At 51.0% G+C, this 14,448-nt stretch overlaps 1 protein-coding gene across 1 annotated transcript in view; it reads left to right on the forward strand.

The window, feature by feature from the left end:
* Positions 1-3,812: 3,812 nt before the first annotated feature.
* Positions 3,813-14,448, forward strand: part of LOC134339101 (rho guanine nucleotide exchange factor 3-like) — a 128,503-nt gene continuing 117,867 nt past the window's right edge. The window contains exons 1-2 of the mRNA XM_063035409.1: positions 3,813-4,056; positions 5,422-5,473. Coding sequence (XP_062891479.1) covers positions 3,998-4,056; positions 5,422-5,473 — 111 coding nt within the window. The 5' untranslated portion in view covers positions 3,813-3,997. The remainder of the gene's footprint in view (positions 4,057-5,421; positions 5,474-14,448) is intronic.

The raw sequence follows: 14,448 nt of genomic DNA on the forward strand, positions 1-14,448 counted from the left end.
TCTCTCAGAGGACCAATTTTGACCTTTGCTATCCTTTTATCGTTAGGACTCTAATTCATCTTGTCTGCTAAGGCAACCTCGTGCCTCCTTTTAGCCTTCCAGTTTCTTTTTAAAATGTTCTCTTCAGTTTATTGTACTCCATAAGTACCTCATTTGTTCCTATCTGCCTATACCTACTAAACTTCCATTTTTTCCTTAATGAGAATCTCAATATTCTCAAAAACCGAAGTTCTCTAAACCTGTTATCTTAACCTTTCATTCTGACAGACACATAGAGCTATGTACTCTCAAAATTTCACTTTTGAAGGCCTCCCACTTACCCAGTTAGAACCTCAACCCGTGGGCCAGACCTATCTTTTTCCATGTTTACTTTGAAACTAATGCATTGTGATCACCAGATGCAAAATGTTCCCCAACACAAACTTTTGTCACCTGCCCTGTCTCATTGCCTAGTAGCAGATCCTGTCTCGCACACTCTCTCATTGGGACTTCTACATCAGGAAACTTTCCCGAACACATTTGACAAACTCGATCCTATCTAGTCCTTTTACAGTTTGGGAGTCCCAGTCAAAATGTGGAAAGTTAAAATCACCCACCATAACAATGTTATGTTTCCTGCAACAGTCTGTGATCTCTCTGTAAATTTGCTCCTCTAAATCTCATGGGCTGTTGTGTGGTCTGTAATATAACGTGACTATACCATTCTTATTTCTCAGTTTCCCCTTAACGCCTCCCTAGACGAGTTCTCCAGTCTGTCCTGACTGAGAACTGCTGTGATCCCTCCCCCTTTAATCCTTCCCACACTCATGTCTAAAACAGCGGAACCCTGGAGTACTGAGCTGCCAGTCGTGCCCCTCCTGCAACTGAGTCCCACTAACGGCTACAATATCACCATTGCAGGTGCTGATCCCTGCCCTGAGCTCGTCTGCCTGTCCTACAGTACTTCTTGCACTGAAATATACACAGCTCAGGACTTCAGTTGCACCATGCTTAACCTTTTGATCCTGACTTCGTCTGAGGTCTTGTCTGTCTCCACAACCTCTCCACTGTCTGTCTGGCACTCTGGTTCCCACCCCCCCTGAAAATCTTACACCCTCCCTCCCGCACCTACACCTTAGCCACGTGTTAATCTGTATAATCTTCCTATTTCTGGCCTTACTACAATGTGCTATGGGTAGCAATCCTGAGATCACAACCCTGGCGGTCCTGCCCTTTAACTTAGCACCTAACTCCCTGAACTCCCTATGCAGAACCTCGTCACTCGTCCTACCCATGTCCTTTGTACCTACGTGAACCTCGGGCTGTTCACCCTCCCACTTAAAACTGCTGAGGACCTGATTAGTGATGTCCGGGACCCTGGAACCCAGGAGGCACCACACTATCCGGAGCCTCACACTCACCCACAGAACCTCCTTTCGGTTCCCCTAACTAATGAATCCCCTATCACCACAGTTCACCTCTTCTCCCCCTTCCCATCTGAGCCAGAGACCTGACCACTGTGACTTTCCTCTGCTAGGTCGATCCTCCCTTCCCACCCAACGCTGTCCAAAGTGATATACCTGTTGTTGAGGGGGATGGCCACAGAGGGACTCTACACTGGGTGCTTAACCCAGTCTCTCAGTCACCCATTCTCCCGTGTCCTGCACCTTGAGTGTAACTACCTCTGTCTATGTCCTATCTATTCAGCCTCCCAGAAGCTCTGGAGTTTATCCATTTCCAGCTCCAACTCCTTTTTGGTCAGTTAGAAGCTGCAGCTGAATGCATTTCTCACGGTTATAGCCGTCAGGGACACTGAAGGTCTCCCTGCCCATCCACATCCTGCAAGAGAGGCATTCATCTATCCTGCCCAACATCTCTACTATTCTATCTGAGCAGATATAAAGAAGGAAAACAATAAATAAACTTTTTAAAAAATTTACCTGCAGTATTTTTGCCTTCTCTCACTCAAGCCTCTCTTCGCTGAAGCCTCCAAGAGCTAAAGCCTCAGAATCTCCGCTCCAACACTGTCCGCTCCAACACTGTCCGCTCCAACACTGTCCGCTCCAACACTGTCCGCTCCAACAATGGCCGCGCCAACACTGTCCGCGCCAACACTGTCCCCACCAACAGTCCGCTCCAACACTGTCCGCTCCAACACTGTCCGCTCCAACACTGCCCGCTCCAACACTGCCCGCTCCAACACTGCCCGCTCCAACACCGTCCGCTCCAACAATGACCGCTCAGCTTGACCCTGCCTTACCTTAATTTGTTCTTGCCAGTCAATCCTGATCGCTGCTCAAAACACCAGACTTAAATTGATGCCTTATGCACTGAGTCGGCGAAGCTGAGCGAACTGTGCTCACGCTTCAGATGCTGCTCATAAAGCCGGCGGGTGGAGGTATTGATCAGCCTTACTCCTTGGGGAAAGTGTCTGTGTGTTAGTCTGGTGGTCCTGGTGTGGATGCTAAGTAGCCTCCTCCCTGATGGGAGTGGGACAAACAGTCCATGAGCAGGGTGGGTGGGATCCTTTATGATGTTACAGGCCCCTTTCCGGAAACTTTCTGTGTATATGTCCTTGATGGTGGGACGGGTGGTGCTGATAATGTATTTGGCAGTTTTAGCCCATCTCGGTGCAGTTCCCATACCACACAGCGGTGCACCATGTTCGGATGCTCTCTACTGCAGCTTTGTAGAATGATGCGAGTATTGACACAGAAAGTCAGGCTCCCTCCAGCCTCCTCAGAACGTAGAGGCAATAGTGAGCTTTCCTGACCATGTAGGATGTGTTTTGGGATTGTGAGGATCCAGCCCCGAGAGCAAGGACCTAGCTGATTATGTGCCAGGGCAGACTGGAAAGACCAGGGTGTCAGGGCCGGAGGCGAGGGACGGGCCAGTGTTCAGATTCTTGATCCACGAGGTCTACTCGCCTCTGTGCTAAACTGAGGCCGTGGCCAGCAACTGACGGGCTCCTGGACTGGTCGCAGCAATGAACTGACTTTGTGTCTGTGGGCTCACTTTCAGGAACTTCCATTCAGAGGCAGACTGTTTGCACCAGTTTACGCACATTGGGTCTTGATTCAAATGGGTTCTTTTGTGTTTCTTTGTTTAGCGGCTGCCTGCAAGGAGACAAACCTCAAGGTTGTATAATGTATACACACTTTGATAATAAATATACTTTGAACATTGAACTTTTGAGAGGCAGTGAAAGATGTGCACTCCCAGTTTGAAACTGCTCGTGGTTTCCACGGCTCTGCCGCTGATGTAGAGAGGGGTGAGAGCTCTCCTCAGGTTGGTAACCATTTCTTTTGTCAAACTAACATTGAGGAAGAGGTGATTTGCCTGGCACCACACCTCGAGCTCGTCCACGCCTCCCCGTAGGCCGTTGGTGATGAGCTCCACCATAATACACTAGTCAAACACACACACACATGCACACAAATGCATACCATGCATCCACACTTGCACGGACACACACAAAAATGCATGCCATGCTTGCACACTTGCGCGCACACACACACACACAAATGCATGCCATGCATCCACACTTGCACACATAGACACACACACACACACACAGAGTCAGTTCCCCCTGTCTATCCACCCCATCCTAGTCACCCTGAGTATTACCCGGGTTACCTACGTTGACACGGGGGTGGGGGGGGTGGGGAAGGGGAACAGTCGGCTGTCTGTGGGTGCTCCAACACCCCGGCCCCCGGCCCCTGGCCCCTTCTCTGCCCAGGTCCGGCGCACAGCCGACCTTCCTTGGCCGTCAGCCGCGGGCAGGAAGTTCTGCAGCAGCCGGGAGTTTGGTGAGAGGAAGTGGTGAGGGCAGGCGCTGCTGAAGGAGGGCGCTCTGCAGGGGAGGGGTGGGGGCCCAGCAGCTTCTGCACACCCCTGCTCCCCCCCCACCACCACCGCAGCTTCCGGCACAGAAGGCTCAGCACCGGCGCTTGGCCAGAATCTCGGCTCCCTCATCTCGTCCACTGTAACATGCAGCGGTGAGAGGCTCCACTCAGCCATGGACACCATCGCCGAGGAATTTCTGGAGGGCAAGGATGGCGACGAGGGAGAGCCCAGGTAGGAGGGGGGCGGCGCCAAGGAGGGAGGGAACCAGGGGCAGGAAACCCTCCAACTCTCCGTCCGGGGTGGGGGGGGTGTGGGAAGCAGGGAGAGAGGATGCCGACAGGAAGTGCATTTCCTCCTGGCCCAGGAAGGGGTTGAGGGAGGGAGGCAGGGAGGAGGTTGGTGCTGAGGGAGCGAGGGAGGGAGCTGGTAGCAGAAAGCCTTCCATCACTTGATGTTTGAAGTAGTGGTGAGAGTCTAGGACCAGAGGGCCAGAGTGTCTGACTAAATGGATGGCCCATCAAAACTGAGATGAGGAAGGTGGTGCAGGGACAGGGAGGGCACCTGGTGGTGAGTGAGGCGTGGGTGGGGGTGGAAGAGGGGTAATGAGGGAGAAGATGAAAAGAGGTGACCTAATAGAGGTGTTTTTAATAGATTTTGAGAGGCATTAATCATGTGGATAGTCAGAGGCTTTTCCCCAGGGCTGAAATGGCTAGCACGAGAGGGTGCAGTTTTAAGGTGCTTGGAAGTAGGTACAGAGGAGATGTCAGGGGTCAGTTTTTTTTACTCAGAGTGGTGAGTGCGTGGAATGGGCTGCCGGCAATGGTGGTGGAGGTGGATACGATAGGGTCTTTTAAGAGGCTCCTGGACGGGTACATGGAGCTTAGAGAAATAGAGGGCTATGGGTAACCCGAGGTAATTTCTAAAGTAGGTACATGTTCAGCACAGCATTGTGGGCCGAAGGGCCTGATTTGTGCTGTAGGTTTTCTGTGTTTCTAAGAGGAGGGCAGGAAGAAGTTAGGATGGTGGGGAGTGAGGGAGAGGAGGAGGAGGAAGGGCTGGTAGTGAGGAGGGAAGGAAGTGTAGAAGGAGGGGGTGGTACTGAGGGAGGGTGGAGGAAAGTGGGGGGGGTGGGGGTGATGATCGCTGAAGGTACAGGCAGCTCGGATGGGGAGGGGCTTTCTGTTGCATCAAACTGCAGGCAGTGCAGATCCCAGAGAGACTCCGGCCCAGGGGTGAAGGTCCCATCAGTAGAGCAGACGGTGAGAGTGAATGGGAAGGGGTGGGGTCCCATTGGGAGTGAAGGAGAAAGGGTGGGGTCCCATTGGGAGTGTGGATCATGGGGTTGAATGGGGTGCGGTGTGAGCCCCATTGGGAGTGAATGGGAAGGGGTGGGATCCCATTGGGAGTGTGGACAGAGGAAGTGAATGGGAAGGGGTGGGGTCCCATTGGGAGTGTGGACGGTGGGAGTGAATGGGAAGGAGTGGGTCCCAGTGGGAGTGTGCCCTGCAATGTTTGGACATATTTTCACTGTGCGCATTTCCCATGGGTTTTAAACACATTTCCCGTGTAACAATGGATGTCTATTCCCAATTACAGTTTTGTCCCAAGAGAGAGGTCGTATACCTCGGGGTCTCTGTCGGATCTGGGGGTGAGTAATGGGGCGTCAGTGGGTGGGAATCACTGGGCAATGGAAATTGAACTGGACCAGGTGATACACAGATCAGGAGAGCTCTCCCCTGTCCAACCAATGGTGGTGTGTGACCAGTATATAGAGTTACTAGTGTACAGTGTTACCGGAGCACAGTGTCACAGTGTACAGTCTTACTGAAGTACAGTCTTTGTGATGTACAGTGTTACCAGCATGCAGTGTGATACATGTCCACAGTTTCATTTTCCTGGGAGTCCATAGTTTTGTTTCTGTGAGCGTTACCTTATGACGTATGCCGACGGTATAAAAGAAATGCGGTCATAGTGCTGAGAAGGAGTTGAAGGAAAGAGAGAGCAAGTGAAGACTGCACTTCGAGCTATCCGGGAACAGCTCACAATCGAGAAGGGTAAAGTCTAATGCTGACCCAAACCCAAAGGATTGGGTTAATCAGTGGCACACTGTGCATTGTGGAGACGTGTCTGTTCTTCATATGATCCATGGGTGTGGATTTCGTGACAGTCACTTTGTGAAATCGCTCTTCGTGGACTTCGGTACAGTATTCCTCGGCTGGGATCTCCGGTAACCACTTCTTTGTTCGCTAGCCGTGGAATCTTTGGAATTCGTCATGATCGTCTTGTCGCTGCATTGTGAATCCACAAGTCTTACCTCTCACCCATTTTGTGAATTACTGGGACTCTCTGATCTGCCACTTTAAGACTGTGCTTGAGTAAGATTTGTGAAGAACGGGTTCTAAGGTTGACTGTAAGGGAGCTATAGAGGCATAACACTGTTAACTTCTGTTTAAGAAAGTAGTTTATTGAATTTTCTATATTTTTGAGTAGATGTAAATATAGTGGTTTTAATATCAACTTGTCATCTCTTGCTGCTGGTATGTTATGAAGTCATAACAAGTGATACTGAAGGACAGTGTTACTGGAATACAGCATCACCAGAGTACAGTGTACAGTGTTACTGAATACAGATCATGAGAGCTCTCCACTGTCCAACCAATAGTGGTGTGTGACCAGTATATAGAGTTACTAGTGTACGGTGTTATCGGAGTATAGTATTACCGGAGTACAGTGTTACCAGTGTGCAGTGATACTAGAGGACAGTGTTAGCAGAGTACAGTGTTAATGAAATAGTATTTACAGTGTTACAGGTGTAGATAGATAGATACTTTATAAATCCCAAAGGAAAATACAGTGTCACAGTAGCATTACAAGTATAAATATTAGAAGAGAAGTAAGAAAGAATGAGAAATAAGTTACCTCAAACAGTCTAAGAGGAGGGAGTCATCACTTCCCTGGCTATAGGTTGACTCATTATAGAGTCGAATGGCTGAGGGTAAGAATGACCTCATACGGTACTCTTTGGAGTAACGCATTTGTCTTAGTCTGTTACTGAAAGTGCTTCTCTGTTCAGCCAAGGTGGCACGCAGAGGGTGAAAAATATTGTCTAGGATTGCCAGGATTTTCTGTGGGGTCCTTTGCTTTACCACAGCCTCCAGTGCGTCCAGTTTGACTCCCATAACAGAGCCAGCCTTTCTGATCAGTTTATTGAGCCTGTTGGCATCACCCATGTTGATGCCATTGCCCCAGCACACCATCCCATAGAAGATTGTACTGGTGTGAACAGACTGGTAGACATGTGAAGGAGAGGCCTGTATACTCCAAAGGACCTCAGTCTCCTCAGGAAGCAGGGGTGACTCTGGCCCTTCTTGTATACAGAGTGTGTGTTGGAGCTCCACTCAAGTCTGTCATCCAGGTGCACCCCCAGGTACTTGTTCCTCATCACATCCATGTCCTGAACATCAATAGTAACAGGGAGCAGTGCAGGCCTAGTCTTCCTAATGTCCATCACCATCTCCTTTGTCTGACTAATGTTGAGCTGCAGAAGATTCAGCTTGCACCATTCGACATTTGTAGTGTTACCAGTATAAGATGTTACTGGAGTACAGTGTTACCAGTGTATAGACCATAAGACACGGGAGCAGAATTAGGCCATTTGGCCCATCAAATCTGCTCTGCCATTCAATCATGGCTGATCCTTTTGCCCCCTCCTCAGTCCCACTCCCTGGCCTTCTCCCCGTAACCTTTGATGCTGTGGCCAATCAAGAACCTATCAATCTCCACCTTAAATAAACCCAACAACCTGGCCTTCACAGCTGCCTGTGGTAACAAGTTCCACAAATTCACCACCCTCTGACCAAGGAAATTACTCTGCATCTCCGTTTTAAATTAACACCACTGTATCCCGAGGCTGTGCCCTCTTGTCCTAGACATCCCAACCATGGGAAACATCCTTACCTCATCTCTGTTCAGCATTTGAAAAGTTTCAGTGAGATCCCTCTCATCCTTCTAAATTCCAGCGAGTACAGACCCAGAGACATCAAATGTTTCTTAAATGATAACCCTTTCATTCCTGGAATCATCCTTGTGAACCTCCTCTGGACTCTCCCGGGACAGCGCGTCTTTTCCTAGATGAGGAACCCAATACTGTTCAAAATACTCAAGCATTATAAGGCCTTACCAATGCTTTATAAAACCTCAGTATCACATCCCTGCTCTTGTATTCCAGACTTCTTGAAATGAATGCTATCATTGCATTTGCCTTCCTCACTACCGACTCAACCTGCATTAACCTTTAGGGTGTTCTGCACAAGTCCCTTTGCATCTCAGATTTTTAGGTTTACTCCCCGTTTAGAAAAAGCCAGCACATTTATTTCTTCTATCGAAGTGTATGACCATGTATTTTCCAACATTGTATTTCATTTGCCACTTTCTTGCCTGTGCTAACTCATTGATACTGTATACAGCGTAAAAAGAAGCAGTCCCAACGCTGACCCCTGTGGAACACCACAAGTCACTGGCTGTTGGTAAGGCAAAACAGACAAGGATCCTTTTATTCCCACTCACTGCCTCCTACCAATCAGCCAATGCTCTAACCATCCCAGTAGCTTTCCTGCAATACCATGGGCTCCTAACTTGGTAAGCAGCCTCATGTGTGGCACCTTGTCAGAGGTCTTTTGAAAATCCAAATATACAGCTTCCATTGCCTCCCCTTTATCTCTCCTACTTGTAATCTCCTCAAAGAATTCCAACTGGTCTGTCAGACAGGAATTTCCCTGAAGGAACCCATGCTGACTTTGTCCTGCCTTGTACTGTGTCACCAAGTACTCCATCACCTCATCCTTAACAATTGACTCCAACATCTTCCCAGCCACTGAGGTCAGGCTAACTGGTCTATAATTTCCTTTCTGCTACCTCCCTCCTTTCTTAAAGAGTGGAGTGACATTTGCAATTTTCCAGTCCTCTGGCACCATGGCAGAGACCAATGATTCTTGAAGGATCGCTACTAATGCCTTCACAATCTCTACCAATACCTTTTTCAGAATCCTAAGGTTCAGTTCATCTGGTCCAGGTGACTTAACTATCCTTGGGTACCCTTAGATCTTTCAGCTTTGTGAGCACCTTCTCCCTTGTAATAGTAACTACACTCACTTCTCTTCCCTCACACCTTTCAATATCTGGCACACTGCTAATATCTTCCACCATGAAGACTGGTGCAAAACACTCATTTAGTTCATTGGTCATGTCCTTGTTCCCCCATTATTACTTCTCCAGCCTAGTTTTCTAGCAGTCCAATATCCACTCTCATCTCTCTTTTATTTTTCACATACTTGAAAAAGCTTTTTCTGTCCATTTTCATACTGTTTGCTAGCTTGCTTTCATATTTTTTCTATCCCCTCCTAATGATTCTTTTAGTTGCTCTCTGTAGGTTTTTAAAAGCTTCCCAATCCTCTATCTTCCTAAAAATTTTGGCTTTGTTATATGACCTCCCTTTTGCTTTTACATTAGCTCTGACTTCCCTTGTCGGCCACAGTGTACGGTGTGACCAAATTACGGTGCAGTGTACAGTGTGACAGAAGGTGTGATGGTATTTACAGGGCATCCTGGGTGAGTTTGTCAGTGTTTAAAGGGGCTCCCGGGAAGTGTGCCAGTATTTACAGGGGGTCCCGGAGAATGTGTTAGTATTAACACGGGTTCAGGGAAGTGCGTCTGTATTTACAGAGGTTCCCAGGGAGTGTGTCAGTATTTACAGGGGGTCCCGGGGAGTGTGTCAGTATTTACAGGGGGTCCCGGGGAGTGTGTCTGTATTCACAGGGGTCCCAGGGAGTGTGTCTGTACTTACAGGGGGTCCTGGGGAGTGTGTCAATATTTAGAGGGGATCCCGGCGAGTCTGTCAGTATTTACAGGGGGTCCCGGGGAATGTGTCTCTATTTACAGGGGGTTCCCGGGAAGTGTGTCTGTATTTACAGTGGGTCCCGGGTAGTTTTTCAGTATTTACAGTGGGTCCCGGGGATAGTGTCTGTATTTACAGGGGTGTCCCGGGGAGTGTGTCAGTATTTGCAGGGGTATCCCGGGGAGTGTGTCTGTATTTACACGGGGTCTCGGGGAGTGTGTCCGCATTTACTGGGGGTCCCCGGGAGTGTGTCAGTATATACAAGGGGTCCCGGGCAGTGTGTCTGTATTTACAGGGGGTCCCGGGCGGTGTGTCATTATTTACAGGGGGTCCCGGGGAGTGTGTCTGTATTTACAGGGGTCCCGGGGAGTGTGTCAGTAATTACAGGGGGTCCCGGGGAGTGCGTCAGTATTTACAGGGGGTCCCAGGGAGTGTGTCAGTATTTAATGGGGGTCATGGGGAGTGTGTCAGTATTTGCAGGGGGTCTCGGGGAGTGTGTCTGTATTTACAGTGGGTTCCGGGGAGTGTATCAGTATTTACAGGGGGTCTCGGGGAGTGTATCCGCATTTACTGGGGGTCCCGGGGAGTGTGTCAGTATATACAAGGGGTCCTGGGGAGTGTGTCTGTATTTACAGGGGGTCCGGGGGAGTGTGTCGGTACTTGCAGGAGATCCCGGAGAGTGTGTCAGTATTTACAGGGGGTCCAGGGGAGTGTGTCTGTATTTACAGGGGTCCCGGTGAGTGTGTCTGTATTTACGGGGGTCCCGGTGAGAGTGTCCGTATTCTGAGGGGGTCCCGGTGAGTGTGTCAGTATTCACAGGGGTCCCGGGGAGTGTGTCTGTACTTACAGGGGTTCCTGGGGAGTGTGTCAATATTTACAGGGGGTCCCGGGGAGTGTGTCTGTATTTACAGGGGGTCCCGGGGAGTGTGTCAGTATTTACAGGGGGTCCCGGGGAGTGTGTCAGTATTTACAGGGGGTCCTGGGGAGTGTGTCTGTACTTACAGGGGGTCCCGGGGAGTGTGTCAGTATTTAAGGGTTCCTGGGGAGTGTGTCAGTATTTACAGGGGGTCCCAGGGAGCGCGTCTGTACTTACAGTGAGTTCCAGAGAGTGTGTCAGTATTTACAGGGGGTCCCAGGGAGTGCGTCTGTATCTACAGGGAGTCCCGGGGTGTGTGTCAGTATTTACAGGGGTGTCCCGGGGTGTGTGACTGTATTTACAGGGGTGTCCCGGGGAGTGTGTCAGTATATACAGGGGTTCTGGGGTGTGTCCCTGTATTTCCAGGGGGGCCCGGGGAGTGTGTCGGTATTTACAGGTGTACTGGGGATTCTGTCAGTATTTACAAGGGATCCCGGGGTGTGTGTCAGTATTTACGGGGGGTCCCGGGGAGTGTGGCTGTATTTACAGGGGTGTCCCGGGGAGTGTGTCAGTATTTACAGGGGTTCTGGGGTGTGTCCCTGTATTTACAGGGGGGCCCGGGGAGTGTGTCTGTATTTACAGGGGTCCCGTGAAGTGTGTCGGTATTCACAGGGGACCCGGGTAGTGTGTCTGTATTCACAGGGGTCCCGGGGAGTGAGTCTGTATTCACAGGGGTCCCTGGGAGTGTGTCTGTATTTACAGGGGGTCCCGGGGTGTGTGTCTGTATTTACAGAGGGTCCCGGGGAGTGTGTCGGTATTTGCAGGAGATCCCGGAGAGTGTGTCAGTATTTACAGGGGGTCCCGGGGAGTGTGTCTGTATTCACAGGGGTCCCGGGGAGTGTGTCTGTATTCACAGGGGTCCCGGGGAGTGAGTCTGTATTCACAGGGGTCCCTGGGAGTGTGTCTGTATTTACAGGGGGTCCCGGGGTGTGTGTCGGTATTTGCAGGAGATCCCGGAGAGTGTGTCAGTATTTACAGGGGGTCCAGGGGAGTGTGTCTGTATTCACAGGGGTCCCGGGGAGTGTGTCTGTATTCACAGGTGGTCCCGGGGACTGTGTCTGTATTCACAGGTGGTCCCGGGGACTGAGTCTGTATTCACAGGGGTCCCTGGGAGTGTGTCTGTATTTACAGGGGGTCCCGGGGTGTGTGTCTGTATTTACAGGGGTCCCGGTGAGTGTGTCCGTATTTACAGGGGGTCCCGGTGAGAGTGTCCGTATTCACAGGGGGTCCCGGTGAGTGTGTCAGTATTCACAGGAGTCCCGGGGAGTGTGTCTGTATTCATAGGGGTCCCGGGGAGTGTGTCTGTACTTACAGGGGTTCCTGGGGAGTGTGTCAATATTTACAGGGGGTCCCGGGGAGTGTGTCTGTATTTACAGGGTGTCCCGGGGACTGTGTCAGTATTTACAGGGGGTCCCGGGGAGTGTGTCTGTATTTACAGGGTGTCCCGGGGACTGTGTCTGTACTTACAGGGGGTCCCGGGGAGTGTGTCAGTATTTAAGGGTTCCTGGGGAGTGTGTCAGTATTTACAGGGGGTCCCAGGGAGTGTGTCTGTACTTACAGTGAGTTCCGAAGAGTGTGTCAGTATTTACAGGGGTCCCGGGGAGTGTGTAAGTATTTACAGAAGGTCCCGCGAAGTGTGTCGGTATTTACAGGTGTACTGGGGATTCTGTCAGTATTTACAAGGGATCCCGGGGAGTGTGTCAGTATTTACAGGGGGTCCCGGGGAGTGTGTCTGTATTTACAGGGGTGTCCCGGGGAGTGTGTCAGTATTTACAGGGGTGTCCCGGGAAGTGTGTCGGTATTTACAGGGGTACTGGGGATTCTGTCAGTATTTACAAGGGATCCCGGGGAGTGTGTCAGTATTTACAGGGGTCCTGGGGTGTATCCCTGTATTTACAGGGGGGCCCGGGGAGTGTGTCTGTATTTACAGGGCGTTCCGGGGAGTGTGTCGGTATTTGCAGGAGATCCCGGAGAGTGTGTCAGTATTTACAGGGTGTCCAGGGGAGTGTGTCTGTACTTACAGGGGTTCCTGGGGAGTGTGTCAATATTTACAGGGGGTCCCGGGGAGTGTGTCAGTATTTACAGGCGGTCCCGGGGAGTGTGTCTGTACTTACAGGGGGTCCCACGGAGTGTGTCTGTATTTACAGGGCATCCCGGGGAGTGTGTCGGTATTTGCAGGCGATCCCGGAGAGTGTGTCAGTATTTACAGGGGGTCCAGGGGAGTGTGTCTGTATTCACAGGGGTCCCGGGGAGTGAGTCTGTATTCACAGGTGTCCCTGGGAGTGTGTCTGTATTTACAGGGGGTCCCGGGGTGTGTGTCTGTATTTACAGGGCGTCCCGGGGAGTGTGTCGGTATTTGCAGGAGATCCCGGAGAGTGTGTCAGTATTTACAGGGTGTCCAGGGGACTGTGTCTGTACTTACAGGGGTTCCTGGGGAGTGTGTCAATATTTACAGGGGGTCCCGGGGAGTGTGTCAGTATTTACAGGCGGTCCCGGGGAGTGTGTCTGTACTTACAGGGGGTCCCGCGGAGTGTGTCAGTATTTAAGGGTTCCTGGGGAGTGTGTCAGTATTTACAGGGGGTCCCAGGGAGTCTGTCTGTACTTACAGTGAGTTCCGGAGAGTGTGTCTGTATTTACAGGGGGTCCTGGAGATTGTGTCAGTATTTACAGGGGGTCCCAGGGAGTGTGTCTGTATCTACAGGGGGTCCTGGGGTGTGTGTCAGTATTTACAGGGGTGTCCAGGGGTGTGTGTCAGTATTTACAGGGGTGTCCCGGGGTGTGTGTCAGTATTTACAGGGGATCCCGAGGAGTGTGACTGTATTTACAGGGGGTCCCGGGTAGATTGTCATTACTTACAGGGGGTCCAGGGGAGTGTGTCTGTATTTACAGGGGTCCCGGGGAGTGTGTAGGTATTTACAGAAGGTCCCGCGAAGTGTGTCAGTATTTACAGGAGGACCTGGGGAGTGTGTCAGTATTTACAGGGGGTCCCGGGGAGTGTGTCAGTATTTACAGGGGGTCCCGGGGAGTGTGTCTGTATTTACAGGGGTGTCCCGGGGAGTGTGTCAGTACTTACAGGGGTGTCCCGGGAAGTGTGTAGGTATTTACAGGGGTACTGGGGATTCTGTCAGTATTTACAAGGGATCCCGGGGAGTGTGTCAGTATTTACAGGAGTCCTGGGGTGTGTCCCTGTATTTACAGGGGGGCCCGGGGAGTGTGTCGGTATTCACAGGGGACCCGGGTAGTGTGTCTGTATTTACAGGGGTCCCGGGGAGTGAGTCTGTATTCACAGGGGTCCCTGGGAGTGTGTCTGTATTTGCAGGGGGTCCCGGGGTGTGTGTCTGTATTTACAGGGGGTCCCGGGGAGTGTGTCGGAATTTGCAGGAGATCCCGGACAGTGTGTCAGTATTTGCAGGAGATCCCGGAGAGTGTGTCAGTATTTACAGGGTGTCTAGGGGAGTGTGTCTGTATTTACAGGGGTCCCAGCGAGTGTGTCCGTATTTACAGGGGGTCCCGGTGAGAGTGTCCGTATTCACAGGGGGTCCCGGTGAGTGTGTCAGTATTCACAGGAGTCCCGGGGAGTGTGTCTGTATTCACAGGGGTCCCGGGGAGTGTGTCTGTACTTACAGGAGTTCCTGGGGAGTGTGTCAATATTTACAGGGTGTCCGGGGGAGTGTGTCTGTATTTACATTGGGTCCCGGGGAGTGTGTCAGTATTTAAGGGTTCCTGGGGAGTGTGTCAGTATTTACAGGGGTCCTGGGGTGTGTCCCTGTATTTACAGTGAGTTCCGGAGAGTGTGTCTGTATTTACAGGGGGT

This window comes from Mobula hypostoma, chromosome 28 (genome assembly GCF_963921235.1).
Source record: "Mobula hypostoma chromosome 28, sMobHyp1.1, whole genome shotgun sequence".
NCBI classification, from domain to species: Eukaryota; Metazoa; Chordata; class Chondrichthyes; order Myliobatiformes; family Myliobatidae; genus Mobula; species Mobula hypostoma.